Source organism: Microtus oregoni, unplaced genomic scaffold, assembly GCF_018167655.1.
Source record: "Microtus oregoni isolate MIOR12 unplaced genomic scaffold, Mior012 000062F_ref0000492, whole genome shotgun sequence".
Classification (NCBI taxonomy): Eukaryota; Metazoa; Chordata; class Mammalia; order Rodentia; family Cricetidae; genus Microtus; species Microtus oregoni.
Genome location: NW_024543872.1, coordinates 5,336,248 through 5,352,849, shown reverse-complemented (window position 1 = coordinate 5,352,849; position 16,602 = coordinate 5,336,248). Strand labels below are relative to the sequence as shown.

At 36.6% G+C, this 16,602-nt stretch overlaps 1 protein-coding gene across 1 annotated transcript; it reads left to right on the top strand.

The window, feature by feature from the left end:
- Positions 1-5,972: 5,972 nt before the first annotated feature.
- Positions 5,973-6,899, top strand: LOC121439704 (vomeronasal type-1 receptor 90-like). Its single transcript, XM_041640288.1, has one exon. It carries the CDS (start codon positions 5,991-5,993, stop codon positions 6,897-6,899), a length of 909 nt encoding a protein of 302 aa, XP_041496222.1. The 5' UTR covers positions 5,973-5,990.
- The last annotated feature ends 9,703 nt before the right edge of the window (positions 6,900-16,602 follow it).

Here is a 16,602-nt window from a genome sequence, read left to right as displayed (position 1 = left end):
CAACAGAACATTGTTAAGCATCATTATATTGACAATTTTTTCTTTTGTTGTGTGTGGTTCTATCCTCGGTCCCTGGGCCATCCAGTCTCTGTGTCCTGGTACTCCAGACAGTGACAGGGTGGGCTTACTCTCCTCCATGGGCTTTAGGCTAGACTTGTAACTGGCCGGTCTCTTGTTCACCCTTTCCCAAGCACATATAACAGACAGGACAGGCTGTAAATCAAAGGTTATGTGGCTATATGAACATCTTGTTAATTTCAGCAAAATTTATGTTAATTTCTAGATGAGACTCTGAAGCCACTGTCAAGTAAGTATGGAGGCTACCAAGAATATTTTGGAAACAGGAAGGATACCTTGGAAAAGTGAAAATGTTTTTCTACTTCTTTTAAATAGGATAATTTTATTTTACTTGTGTTTTGCTCACAAGGACTGGAATCAGCTAATGCGCACAGACATGTAGGGCCTGGGGAGAATAGCTAACACACAGGAATCCCAGAGCTCAGCTGTTCCTACTGCACTGTTTTCCTGGAATTAGGAAAGTTCACTTTCCCATTTGATGGTTGCACTTCCTAACAACTTCAAGGTCAGGACTGCCCTCTACTGATGACATGAAAATTATTTTTCTTGAGGGAGATGAGATGATGACATTTCCTCCTTATAACTGCTTCTTAGAGCCTCATTCTACATAGATGTTTATCAAAGGCCTGGCCAGGTGAGTGTGATTGTTTGTTCATTAATAGTGAGAGTTGTAAGTGGGTGGTGAGTGAATCCAGATTTTCTGCAATGAAATGATTAGAGAACGCTGTGCTTAGAATTTTACTTTTGAGCCACATTGTGTCACAAAAAAAAACAGATGTTTGTAGACATAAAATATCAGTGTAATGATTTGTAAAAGAACATAGATTGCACTTACTATGACCTCTGACTATAATATGTGTGACAGTAGAAGGTGGGGCTACTGGAGAGGACAGAGCCTAGCAGAAGTGTAGAGAGAGAGACAGGAAAGGCTAACAGTGTGAGGATAATCAATGGATGTTATATATTGAATGAAAATGTCATAAAATCCTTCAGTTTTACAATGAGTATACACTAGTACATATGTAAAAAGTGACCCCAAGTGGAATATTTTAGCGATATCTATCTATTTTCCTGCATGTTCTCTAATAATTCTGAGAACATGATTCCAGCTAGTAATGCCCACTGTCTTAGTTTTCCATTCTTGTCACAAAAGCCTGAAATAACTTAGAGGGTGAAAATCAGAGAACACACATTTATTAGTTTGCAGGTGTACATTAATAATAATAAATTTCCTTTAAATTATACTTTGTTTTTGTCATTTTACTACTTTTCTCAAGCTAACTGACCATGCATTTATGTATATGAAACTTAAGACAGAAATAAAAAACAAATATTAACTGATTTACTGTTTATCAGTAAGTTTTTGTTAAGTTTTCATATACTTAGGCATTATGAGGAAAGTTTCAGCTTATGTCCTACTAAACCATAAAATGGTCTTCAACATTGTTTAAAGTTGGAAAAAGTCAGTTGCATAGTGAGTGTTTTATGTAAAATAAGTTAAGTTTAATATATCAAGTTTTCTAAATTGAACTTTGTAACATTGAGACTGATACAATATTGAATAATATTTTCATTAGCAGTGAGAAAGTAATTTCAATTATTGAATAGTATAAAATTATTTAAAGCCAAAATCTCCAAGGTCATTAGAAAATACAATTGCTCATTAAAATACATGTTCATAAAAAATGCCAAGTAAATTTAAGTTTAGCTGCTGAATGTCTTGAGTCCATTTTTATATTGCTGCAAAATCACTTACTAATGTATATGAGAGAATACATGGAAAGTGAAGGCTGGCGTGGTGGCACACGGCTCTGATCTCAGCACTTTGAAGGCTAATTCACAAGCATTGTGCGTTTAATAAAGTCAGTCTGAACTACAGGTCGAGACAGCAACCCACAGACCCATACAAATACAACAATATTACAGTGGAAATCAGAAAATATACAATTATGAATTTGTTTAATAAATGTAACAAACTATGCAGGTAAATGTCATTTCATAACTGGACACAGATTATGAACAGCACAAAAACAGATGATGGAAGCAAGAGTTTCTGTTTGCAAGCATTATAGAATTTTGATTTTTTTTTTGCAGAATGCACATTAAAAGTCTGCACTGATGCACTAGACAGGACCCTCATTGATCTCATCAAGTCACACAGAAAACAAAGGACACACGCTCCATTTTCCTTAAAGTTCATTATTTCACAAACATATTTGATAAAAATCACAGTTTCACTCATGTGCTGTACACATATTCATGACATCAGCTCCAGCACACAATATGCTATTGATCTATTCTTAGTCCCAATAGTCATTTCAAACACACGCACAGACACACACAAGCACACACAGACACATACACAGAGAGAGAGAGAGAGACTCTTTCAGTGAACATTTTCATGTCTTTCCCACACTTCCACCATGTGACCTGTGATCGAGCTCTGGGTCTGACTGCTTCCCCACAGGCTCTGCAGTGACACTGCTGCTGCTGCTTCATCGCAGGGGAACTAGCTCCAAAGTGTGAGACTGTAAGGTTCTAGTGAGCGCCTGTGTGCTTCCAGTAGCCAGTGAGCTAAATTTAATTTCATAAATAATAATTTATTCATTTTAATTATGTAAGTGTATCAGGTAATAGCTATGAATAAATACATTCTTAAAAGGCAGTCACTATTTGTTCCTGCTGGCATTATGTATTTCATAAAGATCTGCTCATGGAACTCATTTGAGTGGCTAAGACCCTCATCTTCCTGAGATTCCTGAAGGCTTATTAATATTGCTGACAGTGGACAATACGTCAGCCAATACCATGTATCTTGTCACCTGAACATCAATCACACAGTTGCTCTATGATCTCTCTGAGTCGTCATACTGCTTTTAGGTCATTACTCACTAAATATGGTAAAACTTAAAATGAAAATGATACATTTGATCTAGTATGTTTTATGTTCATTATGGTATTTATTCTCCACCAAGAAGAATACATAGATCACCATAAGTCTTAAAACAAGACTGTTCTAAAATCAAGTACTGTGATAATGAAGGGGTAGAGTGATTTTCTTTTTTTTTTTTTTTTTTTTTGTTTTTTTGTTTTTCGAGACAGGGTTTCTCTGTGGTTTTGGAGCCTGTCCTGGAACTAGCTCTTGTAGACCAGGCTGGTCTCGAACTCACAGAGATCCGCCTGCCTCTGCCTCCCAAGTGCTGGGATTAAAGGCGTGCGCCACCACCGCCCGGCTTAGAGTGATTTTCTTGTAAGAATGCAGAGCTATGTATCCACGCAGCAGCCCTTGGTTTTTATTGTTGCACATCTCCTCAGACAGCTGCCTGGAGTCTGCTTGGTCTCTAGGTCTGGGTCAATTTAATAGTGATGGCTTCTGCATATTGTGAATATTTATGGCCACACTTCATGTTTTCTACTGATAAGTAAATGATGTAACTGAAACTGACCCGAAGCCCCCTGCACTGCAATTTATTTTACAAGTAAAACAAATATCCTTTCTCATTGCATTTATATGGTAATAGTTCAATTTGTATCAATGGTAGATATGGGGTTATTTCTGGTTAAGTCTCAGCCAGAATGAGCTCCATAGAAAAATGACACATGATGATTTAGGAGATGCTTGATTTCCTATAAGTCACAGATATTTACAAATCAATGCATATGAAATATACAGATTGTAGAACATATCTTTGTGCTAAGGAAAAAAATTTTAAATTACCTTTTACTTGATATTATCATCTTTTGTATTACATATAATACATGTGCTATATTGCTATAATTATAGATGTACAATTAATGAAGGTTATTTTACATATATGGTTTGTACAGTTGCAATTTGAAAAACAGAATTGAACCACCATTCTTTATTTTGGAGGTGAAGATTTGAATTAAATGGTATCCTGGAGCTTTTATTTATGTATTTAATATTTATTTCTAGGATTTATTTCTTTTATTTTGCATTTATGAGTTTTGTCTGCATATGTGTCTATGTGCCACTTGCATGCATGAGTCAGAGAGGGAAATGGAACCTGCAGAAATGCAGTTAAAGATGGTTATGAGCCACCGAGTTATTGCTGAAAATCAAATCCAGGTCCTTTGCAAGAGTAAAATATGCTTTCAACCACTGAACCATCTTCCAGGTTGTTTTCTGGAACTTTAAAATAAACAGACTACCACTGTAAAGCTACTGTATATGTACACTGGTGGGAGAATCACACACATTAACTTCTGCATTATGTCCACACGTATGTACATGCATTCATCTATATGTGTGGAATACAAGTGATCTTGACAATTTAATTGAGCACTCTTTTGTCTCAGGAATCTGAGTAAATGTAGTGGTTTTCTATTTCTTTATCACAACGCTGTTTGAAAGTACTGAATTACAGTAATTTGACAAATTAAGGATATGGGTAACTGGGACAAATAACTAACATAAGAACCAAAGGTAGGACTGTTTATCAAAATTATAATTATAAGACTGTTGATTATGTGAGTTAACACTGGGACCCTTGATTTCCACTGCATGGGAAGGAATAGCTTTTAAAACAGAAATCGCAAACCACGATCACTAGATGGTCATCTGTGGCAAGTTTATGTTTGTCACAATGTGTTGAAAATAGTGTTTGTCTTAGTGAGGCATGTTCGCTCTTCTTGGATGCTCCTAGCTCCACATTTAAGATGTGAGTGTGTAGCCTGTAGTAACTTCAGAGACCAGAGCAAACCAGAACTATGGCCAGGACTGGGGTGGTGTGTGGAGCCTTAGAAAGGAGTACAGCAGGGTACAAGTGATTTCAGGAGGGAAATGGAAACGAAAAGATCCTTAGGCAGGGGGAGGACAGAGGTTAAATATAGCAGAAGGTGGGAGGAAGATGTAGGGGAGTAGCAGAGTACAATTGAGCTGATAGGGAAAATTTAATGGGAGTTTCTAGGAAGGGTGGAGGGAGATAAATATAATAGGAGGTAGTAAAATAACAATATGGATGGCTGAAAAAGTCATAAGGCAAAAAGAGAAAAATTATAAGGCATCCTACTATGAATGATTTACTCACCCTCTCAATAAAAGAAAAACCAGTGCTTGTCTTGATAGCTGTGAGGTAGTTCTTTAAGCCTGAAGAAGAGTGTTCCAAAAGCTGATGAAATAGGAATAATTCAAAGACATTAAAGATCATTTATAATCATAATTAATAGCAATGCAATAAATAAGGTGTGGAAACTGCAATAATGGTCTCCAACTGTATGTATTTCTTTAATTCCAGATTGAGGTGATGTAAGACTTCATAGAAAAAGGGACAGTAAATAAAGAAAAATATGAACTAAGACAGTTTGCTGATTAAAATGCAGAATTATCATGAATTATTTCTATGATTCTATTAGAATTAAGAGTTGAAAAGGTTGTAAAATAGAGCACATTAAAATTATGCAACATGAGACTGACTTACTTCATGCTTTTGGATTTCTTTTGTGAATATTTTCCAGATCAATGTAAGTTGTACTCAGGTGTAAAAATGTGAATAATATTCTATGTTCATCACTACTGTTTAATGTATTAATTCTAAAACAAGGCAATGTAAATGAATAGGTTTGGATTTCTAAGGCATGACCTATAAGTGAGTAGCGGGCCCACAAACTGTGCATTCTGTGTAGGATGTGACTGTGAATGCCTTTATCATCTTTAGTATGCTACATACACAGGTAGATACATGGAGAAGTATATAGAAATGTGGGCTATGATATCCATTCCGGAACATCAAAAGTTAAAGAAACAAGTTAATCAAGAATAAGTAGGTAAAATAAAATGATGATATAGAAACACTGACCAGTGAATCACAAGTCTGATGTATACTCTATTATTTTTCAGATGTATGAAATATGCTTCTACTACAAGCTTAAGATGAGTACACTTTCCACGTATGTCCTCATTAAAGATTGTGCTTAATTTCCAAGCTGGGCTTGGAGTCCTGGCCAATATGTTTCTCCTTGTTTTCTATACTTTCATAGTCCTAAGCCACAGACCTAAGCCCACGGACATGATCTCCTGTCAACTGGCCTTTATCCACATAGTGCTAGTACTCACTAAAGGGGATATTTGGCTTAAAGAGATAGTTGAGTCACTGAACATGGACAATGACTTCAAATGTAAGACAACTTTTTACATAAGCAGGGTGATGAGAGGCCTCTCCATCTGCATCACCTGCCTCCTGAGTGTGTTCCAGGCTGTCACTATCAGTCCCAGTACCTCTTTGTTGAATAAATTTAAACATAAGCTAAAGAAATATATGATTTGTGCTTTCTTATTTATCTGGTTTTTCAACTTGACATTCAGTAGCAACCAGATTTTCTCTGCTGGTGCTTTTATCAATGTTAGTGAGGCCAAACAGATAAAGGTCAGTAAATCCTGTTCACTCTTCCCTTTGAACTACAACACTGGGGCACTGATTTTAGCAGTGACAATCTCTATAGATGTGTTTCTTCTAGGAGTTATGCTGGGCGCTAGTGGATACATGGTGATTATCTTGTTCAGACATAAGAGGCAACACAAGCATCTTCACAGCCTCAACCACCCTAGAGCATCTCCTGAGAAAAGGGCTACCCAGACCATCTTGCTGCTGGTAGTTTTCTTTGTGGTGATGTACTCGGTGGACTTCATCATCTCATCTACTGCAGTCCTGTTATGGATGTATGACCCAGTCACCCTAAGTGTTCAGAAGTTTGTGATGAATGTCTATCCCACAATTACTCCTTTGGTACAAATCAGTTCTGATAGCAGAATAATTGATATACTGAAAAGCTTGCAGTCAAAGTGCCACCAGATTTTTTGAAAAGGATAATTTTTCTCATTTTTAATAAAATAATTTATTTATTTTTATTTATGGGTATTGCATCAACATGTGTGTATGTGTGGATTCCTGATACCCACAGAGGTCAGAAGAAGCTATTGGCCCCACTTGACCTGAACAAAGAGATGGTTGTAAGACATAATTCTGGTTCAGTTACAATTATATTTTTTCAAAATACAGATTTATTTCTTAAACTTTTAAATAGTTCAAGTAACAAATCAAGATTCCTTATATATTTAAATAAAATTTGTGATATTACTGTTGCCATATTGTGAGATTTCTGTTGCCAAGTACTGCATAGTCCTTTAAGTTCACTGTACAGCATAAGTTGAAATTTCCACAGGAAATCTTTTACTCTCTCCTTTTTATTTTATATCATAAATGTTCCTTTAACACTGAAATTATTCAAAGGAAGCTCCTTGCTGATAATGATATTTTACATTTTTTGTTTGAAAGGAATTTAATCTACTTCCAGTCTAAAGAATAGTGTAAATATCCTATTGTAGCTTTAACTCTCTATCATAAGTATAGTTTCTCTGCAGCACAAAAACAATGTGAATTGAATTTTCCATTTTTAATCAAGGTTAATTAATGAGTCTTAGTGGAAAAATTCATTTCTCTGTGTATTTGAAATTTATTTCATTCACTCTTACTGAAATATTGTTGGTAACTAAAAATTGTTATATACACATATATGATGTTCTGTGTGTTTTTTGTGAATGTGTGTATGCATGTGCTTGTGCTCATATAAAGGATGTGTGTGCATGTGCACATGGAGGTCAGGAGACAACAACCTTGCCGTTAATTCTTCCTGTGCCCATTTACTTTCTATTTTGAGCATCTCTTACTGTAACACAGAGTTTACTAAAAGGCCAAGATCGTAGCTCCAGTTATTCTCCTGTTTCTGTCACCCCCAGCTCTACCTTTAGATGTGTTCACCACCATAGCCCACCACTGAAATTTTGTGTTTCTCTTTTATAAAAAAAAATTATTTCTTTCATATAATATATTCTGGTTAGAGTTTCATGTTCCCCTGATTCTCTTAGTTTCTCCTCTCCCTCATCGAGATACACCTTTCTGTCTCTCCTTAGAAAACAAGCAAGCATCTAAGCCTAATAATGAAATAAATATCAAGGTAAAACAAAATAAACAAATCAGAAAAAAAGAGATAGTGAAAAAGAACAAAAAACACAAATAGATAAAGAAAGGCAAGTTCATATCTAGGGATCTCATAAAGAACATAAAGCTAAAACACATAATACATATGCAAAGGACCTGTAGAGGGAAATCAGAGAAACATCACCATTCACAACAGCCACAAATAGCATGAAGTATGTTGGGGTAACACTAACCAAGAAAGTAAAAGACCTTTTTGACAAGAACTATATGTCTTTGAAGAAAGAAATTGAGGAGAATACCAGAAAATGAAAAAATATCCCATGATCTCGGATTGGTAGGATCAACATAGTAAAAATGGTAATTCTACCAAAGGCAATCTATAGATTCAATGCAATCCCCATCAAAATCCCAACAAAATTCTTCACAGACCTTGAGAGAACAATAATCAACTTTATATGGAAAAACAAAAAACCCAGAATAGCCAAAGCAATTCTATACAGTAAAGGAACTTCCAGAGGCATTACCATTTCTGACATTAAACTCTATTACAGACCTACAGTAATGAAAACAACTTGGTACTGGTATAAAAACAGAGGCATTGGCCAATGAAATCAAATTAAAGATTTGGATATTAATCCACACACCTATGAACACCTGATTTTTGACAAAGAAGTCAAAATTGTACAAAGGGAGAAAGAAAGCATCTTTAACAAAGGTGCTGCCCTAACTGAATGTCAATCTGTAGAAGAATGAAAATAGACCCATATCTATCACCATGCAAAAACTCAAGTCCAAATGGATTAAAGACCTCAATATAAATCCAACCACATTGAACCTGATACAAGAGAAAGTGGGAGGTAGCCTGCAATGCATGGGCACAGGAGACCACTTCCTACATATAACTCCAGTAGCACAGACAATAGGAGCAACAATGAATAAATGGGATCTCCTGAAACTGAGAAGCTTCTGTAAAGCAAAGGACACAGTCAATAAGACATTAAGGCAACCTACTAAATGGGAGAAGATCTCCAACACCACATCAGACCAAGGTCTGATCTCCAAAATATATAAAGAACTCAAGAAACTAGACATTAAGATTATAAATAACCCAATTAGAAAATGGGGCACTGAACTGAACACAGAATTCACAACAGAAGTTCAAATGGCCAAATATACTTAATGACATGTTCAACTTTTAGCTATCAGGGAAATGCAAATCAAAACAACTTTGTAATACCATCTTACACCTGTCAGAATGGCTAAAATCAACAACACCAATGATAGCCTATGCTGGAGAGAATGTGGAGTATGGGGAACGAACACTCATCCATTGCTGGTGGGAATGCAAACTTGTGCAACCACTGTGGAAATCAGTGTGGTGGTTTCTCAGAAAATTGGGAGTCAACCTACCTCAGGATCCAGCAATACCACTCTTGGGAATGTACCCAAGAGATGCCCAATCATACTACAAAAACATTTGTTCAACTATGTTCATAGCAGCATTATTGTAATAGCCAGAACCTGGAAACAACCTAGATGCCCCTCAATTGAAGAATAGATAAAAAAAAGTGTAGCACATCTACACATTAGAGTACTACTCACCAGTAAAACAAAGACATCTTGAATTTTGCATGCAATTGGATGGAAATAGAAAACACAATCCGGAGTGTGGTAACCCAGACCCAAAAAGATGAACATGGGATGTACTCACTCATTATTGGTTTCAGCTGAAGGTGAAGGTGTAAGTCATAACAATCCCACACCAGTTTGGAATTATGATTAATAGAATGGTTATTTATTTAAAGGGGAAAAAACTTACATATCACTGTCCCAGACAACAGCCCTCTGTGCAATCAGGAAGGGAGTCTAGTCGCCACAAGCGGAGCAGGAAGTAAGAGAGAGAGGAAAAGGAAGTGGCCACTATTTTCAAGGGAGAGAGACCACGCCCCAATAGGCTGGTATCTCAGCGGCTATTGGCTGGAGGTTCAGAAGGACCTCCCGCAACAATTCCCCCTTTTGTTTAAGTAAGAGAGTTCTAAACCTACTACGAAATTATATACAATAAGTACAAATATCCTAGTCGAACTAGCTTAGGTCCTGTATAATAAATAGCTTGGCCAAGTCATGAGTGGAAAGTAACTACATTTATATAGTCTTCAATCCCATCGAAGATCTGAGAAGGGAAATAATGTTACCTGAGTAATTAGGAAGTGCAATCAAACGACTTCCAAAACATGCAACAAATCACAGAGACAAATGGCTACCTGGGCAATCACCCAAAGTCACATTTGCAGCATTGAAGCAACCAACTTTGGCTAAGGCCTAATATAACTGACATACCATTTTCAAAGGCAAGCAACTTTTCAAAACTATCTTACCCTGTCTTGGCAGGATATGACAGTCCTGTTTTATCCATTGATGCATGTTCTGTATCTCTGTAAGTGGTTGAGGTATGGGCATTTCTTTGCCCCAAGGCCAGTTCTGCCAAAAAGAAAGGCTCCAGGTGGAGTGTCTTTGGTGCTCAACATTCTCTCGGGAATAGAGTAGTGTTGCCAGGAGCAATTGTGTCTCACTACCACAAAACTCTGAGTTAGATTAAAGGTCATTTTCTACAGCTCTTTGAAGAGGTTGAAGATTTTCTATCTATACTGAATATAATCTCTATGTATCTAAAGAACCTGATTAGTCTAATTATAAATGACAAACTTAGAATACTATTGATCTATATAATTCTCAATACCTATCTAACTTAAGGACTAAGACAATAAAGTACTGTGAAACAAATGAGGACAATGACCTCCAAATATAAACAATGTACAAATATATGTTGCAGTATGGTAAATATATATCAATACACAAACAATATATAAGTATCTAAATCAGAGGTAGAAATGTACACTGCAATATGGTAAATATATACAATATATATATATACAATATATGTCAATACATAAAAAATGTTTTAAACAGAGGTAGAAACATACATGCATACAATAGTCAATATAATTTAACTTTGTATCAATATACAAGAATCGATACCAATATATTTGTCTAAAACAGTAACTCACAATTACAAATCTATTATCCCATGATCCCTATTTTTTTTCTAAAATGATCCCTGAGCTTATAAAATTCCTCCCCCAACCCTCAACCATATACTAATTATAATCAACCCCTAAATGATGTCCCTAAACCCAAGGGCAAACTTTACTGGGAGAAGGGACGTCGTCCTCTAGAATTACTTCCAGCTGTCATGGGGCTGACATTCTTTCTGGGGGATCCTGTGAAAGTAAAATGATGGTTAAATTTCAAGATCAATGTCTTTTAAAATTGCAAATAGCCTCTGAATATTTTGTCCAGGTCTGGCCGAAATGTTGTATAAGATGTGCACCATTTCAGCTAACCAAGTTGAAACTGTCTTGTGCAGCTTGTACCCAAAGCAGGTCTTGTAGTAGTGCTATCAATATCATGACGTCATATCAACCAGGTGGAGTTTTTGTTATGGGGATCCATCTTCTTCCTGGAAACTTCAAATGTCACTTCAGGAAAAACTCATTGTTCATTGTGAAAAACTTAAACATTAATCATATATACATATATATATGTATATATACATATATATATATATTCAATGAAAGGCATGATAGATATATTCATTGAAAAGCAAAGATGTTTTCTAAACTCATATTTCTTTCTGTCCCATATCATGGCTCTTGACATGAGACAGAAACTCCAGAAACTCTGGGTTTTTCTCTTACTAACAGGCTTGGAATTGGAGAGGGACTGAGCCAGAGTCCAACTTCAAAACCAGCTCTATAAATTTAGAAATATGGTTTAATATATTTTACTTACACAACCTATTCAGTTTTCTTGATATTTCCTATGGGGCAGGTATTTTTCCATCTGTCAGATTCCAAATATCCAGGGTCCCTTGAATTTTTTTTTAAAGATTTATTTATTTATTATTATTATGTGTACAGTATTCTCAGTATTCTGTCTGCATGTATGCCTGCGGCCAGAAGAGGGCGCCAGATATCATTACAGATGGTTGTGAGCCACCATGTGGTTGCTGGGAATCGAACTCAGGACCTTTGGAAGAGCAGGCAGTGCTCTTAACCGCTGAGCCATCTCTCCAGCCCCATCCCTTGAATTTTTTAAAGATGAGTGTTTTCCTGTAGAGATAAGAACAGAACCCTGCCTCCATTCTATATGTTTTTCTTACCACCTGTATAAATATCATCATTGTGGATAAGTTGTCATTTATCCTTTCCAAGAGATTTCTCCTCTTCAAATCAAACCTTTATTAATTTTGATGGTATCCACAATTTTTCTTCTCCTGTGGAAACAAGAGCAAAACCCCTTCCTCCATGGAGAGGTCAGCACATCTTTGAAATAAATCGGTTGATTTAGTTCAGCAGACTTTTCCATTATCCAATGTCTTTCTGATGCTGTCATTTCTTTCTCATTAGCGTTTAGAAAATTCAAGGTTAATAAAGCAGTATGTAATCTATTTCTGGGGGTATTTTCGGCCCCTTTCTGTTTGTTCAGCATATCCTTTATAGTACGATTTGATCTTCCTATAACTGCCTGACCTGTAGGATTATTTGGTATACCTGTAATGTGTTTTATATTATAATAATAATCAAAAAAGTATTTCATTTTCTTAGATACATATGCTGGACCATTATCTGTCTTTATTTGTGCAGGTACACCCATGATGGCCATAACTTCCAATAAATGTGTGATTACTGAATCAGCCTTTTCTGAGCTCAGGGCAGTAGCCCATTGAAAACCTGAATACGTGTCTATGGTGTGGTGTACATATTTTAATTTACCAAATTCCATAAAGTGGAACACATCCATCTGCCAGATTTCATTTCTCTTAGTACCCTTTGGGTTACTCCCTGCAGGCAACAGTGTTTGATTATAGAAAGAACAAGTAGGATATCTCTTTATAATGTCCTTAGCTTGTTGCCATGTAATGGAAAATTCTTTCTTTAAGCCTTTACTATTGACATGATGCTTCTTATGAAATTCTGAGGCCTGCAACACACTTCCAATCAATAACTGATCAATCTCAGCATTGCCTTGTGCTAGAGGACCAGGCAGACCTGTATGAGACTGGATGTGTGTTATGTACATTGCACATAGCCTGTTCCTGATTATGTCTTGTACCTGGATAAACAATGAAGTCAACTCTGTGTCATCTGCTATAAATTCAGCGGTTTCAATATGCAAGATAATTCTTTCTGCATACTGTGAATCTGTAACTATATTAAGAGGTTCTTTAAAATCCCTTAGCACCATAAGAACGGCATATAATTCGGGGTTCTGGACAGAATTATAAGGACTTTGCTCCACCTTACTCAATTCATCTGACTTGTAACCTGCTTTCCCTGATTTATTTGCATCAGTATAGAACGTACGAGCTCCAGTTATTGGAGGATGACATACAATTCTAGGAAGAATCCAAGAAGTTCTCTTTTTTTAAAATATTTATTTATTTATTATGTATACAATATTCTTTCTGCGTGTATGTCTGCAGGCCAGAAGAGGGCACCAGACCTCATTACAGATGGTTGTGGGCCACCATTTGGTTGCTGGGAATTGAACTCAGGACCTTTGGAAGAGCAGGCAATGCTCTTAACCACTGAGCCATCTCTCCAGCCCCAAGAAGTTCTCTTTATGAGGTTAAGTCTACCACTTTTGGGATAGTTGCTATTAATTTCTCCCAAAAAAATTAGCACAAGCTCTTTGCCATGGTTCATTGTCTTCCCATAACTTTTATATTTCTTCAGTAGTAAAAGGCACTATAATTTCTGCTGGGTCTATACCTGCTAGTTCACGAAGTCTCAGCTTATCTTTTATAATTAATTCAGAGACTTTTTCCACATAAGTTTTTAATTTTTTACTTGATTTATTAGGTATAAATATCCACTCTAAAATAATATCTTCCCTCTGCATTAGAATCCCTGTAGGAGAAATTCTGGAAGGCAATATGACTAGGATGCAGCTAAGATTTGGGTTCACCCTATCCACATGTGCCTCCTGTAATTTTTCCTCAATCATTGTCAGTTCCTTTTCTGCTTAGGCTGTCAATTTTCTGGACTATTCAAATCTTTATCACCATGTAAGGTTCTGTTTAAATGAACTATTAGATCAGGTGTTATCCCAACAGCTGGTCGTAGACTGGAAATGTCTCCTAACAATCTTTGGAAGTCATTAAGAGTCTTTAACCGGTCTCTCCTAATTTGTGCCTTTTACATTTTCATTTTCTCTAATCCTATTCTGTATCCTAGGTAATTAATAGAATTTCCTCTTTGAATCTTTTCAGGGGCAATTTGTAATCCCCACCGAGGCAAAACTTTCTTTACTTCTTCAAACATCCTTTCTAAAGTATCTTTATTTGAATCAGATAAAAAGATGTCATCCATGCAATGATAAATTATGGACTTGGGGAATTGTTTACGAATTATTTCCAATTGCTTACTTACAAAATATTGGCACAATGTAGGACTATTGAGCATACCCTGTGGGAGGATAGTCCATTGATATCTCCTATTAGGCTGAGAATTATTATAAGTAGGCACTGTGAAGGCAAATTTTTCTCTATCCTTTTCTTGTAACAGTATAGTGAAAAAACAATCTTTCAAATCAATAACTATAAGAGGCCATCTTTTTGGTAATAGAGAAGGCAAAGGAATTCCAGATTGTAGTGGGCCCATAGGTTGAATTACCTTATTGACAGCTCTTAAATCTGTCACCATTCTCCCTTTACCAGATTTCTTTTTTACAACAAACGCAGGAGAATTCCAAGGGCTGGTTGATTCTTCAATATGGTGAGCATCTAGTTGCTCTTGCACCAGCTGTTAAAATGCCTGTAATTTATCTTCAGCTAGAGGCCACTGTTTGATCCATATTGGCTTCTCAGTTAGCCATTTTAAAGGTAGGGCAGTTGGTACCTCTAAAGGTTTTGTATTTGCTGTACGTTCTTGTACAGCCTGACTGGCTGGTGACCTTTTCCCATAATACCTCATCATATCTTTCCCAGAATAATGAGTTCCTGGAACTACAGGAATGTTAATCTGGGTATTCCATTGCTGTAGCAGGTCATGGCCCCATAAATTTATGGCAATATTGGCTATATATGGCCTTGGTCTTCCTATTTGCCCTTCGGGCCCTATGCATTCAACCCATCTTGTGCTTTGTTTTACACAAGATAGGGTTTGAATTCCCAAAAGCTGAACATCTACCTCTTGAAGAGGCCAATTTGGATGCCAAGATTCTGTAGTAATGATACTTACATCCGCACCTGTGTCTAATAAGCCTTCAATAAAAGTGCCATTAATACAGACTCTTAGCTTTGGTCTTTGATCATTAATCATAATCTGCCAAAATATATGTTTACTCTGGCCTACTGGGTTTTTTGACTCATCCTCCATGCATAATTCATCATTTAGACCAGTATTACTTTTTACAGCAGAAATTGGAGCTTTTAATTTTCTTGGTGAGGCACGTTCTCCACTGTGACTGGGAATGACTGGGCCACTGTTGGCTTGGGGGCCTGCAAGAGGCCCCTCAAGGAGTTTCCTGATGATATCGGGTTGCCCTGTCTGTCTGTTGTTGACCTGCATTCGTTGGACCAATGCCGGCCTTTACTGCATCTCCTACATATACCTGAAGGCCGAGGTCTCCTATTTTTTGTCATTCCCAGAAGAGATATTATTCCTCGAAATTCATTGCCTACAATCCCTTTGCAAATGTCCTAATTTACCACAATTAAAACACCTGGCAGTTTGATGTCTCCTCATTGCTTTGGAAATCACTTCTCCTACCCAAGATTCATCATTATAACTAAACATCTCAACATTCATCATATACTGAATCCATTCATCCATAGGTGCTGATCTAGACTTTAAAGGCCCAATTATCTTTTTGCATTCTATGTTTGCATTCTCAAAAGCTAGAGATTCAAGTATTCATCTAGCTTCTGGGTCTGTTACCCCTATGTCCCGAGTCTTAATTAATCTTTACAAAAAGTCATTAAAGGGTTCTCTCTGTCCCTGCCTAATCCCGGTATATGATTCAACCCTTTTTGCTGGATCTTGTATCCTATTCCAAGCATTTAAAGCTGCTTGGTGACATAGGCACAGTACTTCTTCATCATAAAGAGCTTGGACCTGTGGATCAGCATATTCTCCTGTACCAAGAATTTGATCTTGGGAAACCTCCACACCTTTTGCTCTTCCTTGCTGTTCCATATGTTTGAATTCTTCTCTGAAATAAATTCCAAACATCAAGGAAGGTCCATTATCTAAAACTGCAGACACTAACTGATGGAAATCATGGGGGGTAGCTCTAGCATTAGAAGCCCAAGTCCTTATCATTTCCTTAACATATGCAGAGTGCAAGCCAAAATTAATAACAGCTTGCTTAATTTCTTTCAGATCATTCATTTCTATTGGCGTCCATCTAGCTTGTTTGACTCCTTTTGAGCCTTTAGAAGTTGATGCTTTGTCAGAATTAAGTATTGGGTATTTCGCTAAAATCCTGGGAAAGCCAGTTC

Coding starts and splice junctions, on each gene's coding strand:
- LOC121439704 (XM_041640288.1), top strand. CDS start 5,991: ATGTCCTCATTAAAGATTGTGCTTAATTTCCAAGCTGGGCTTGGAGTC.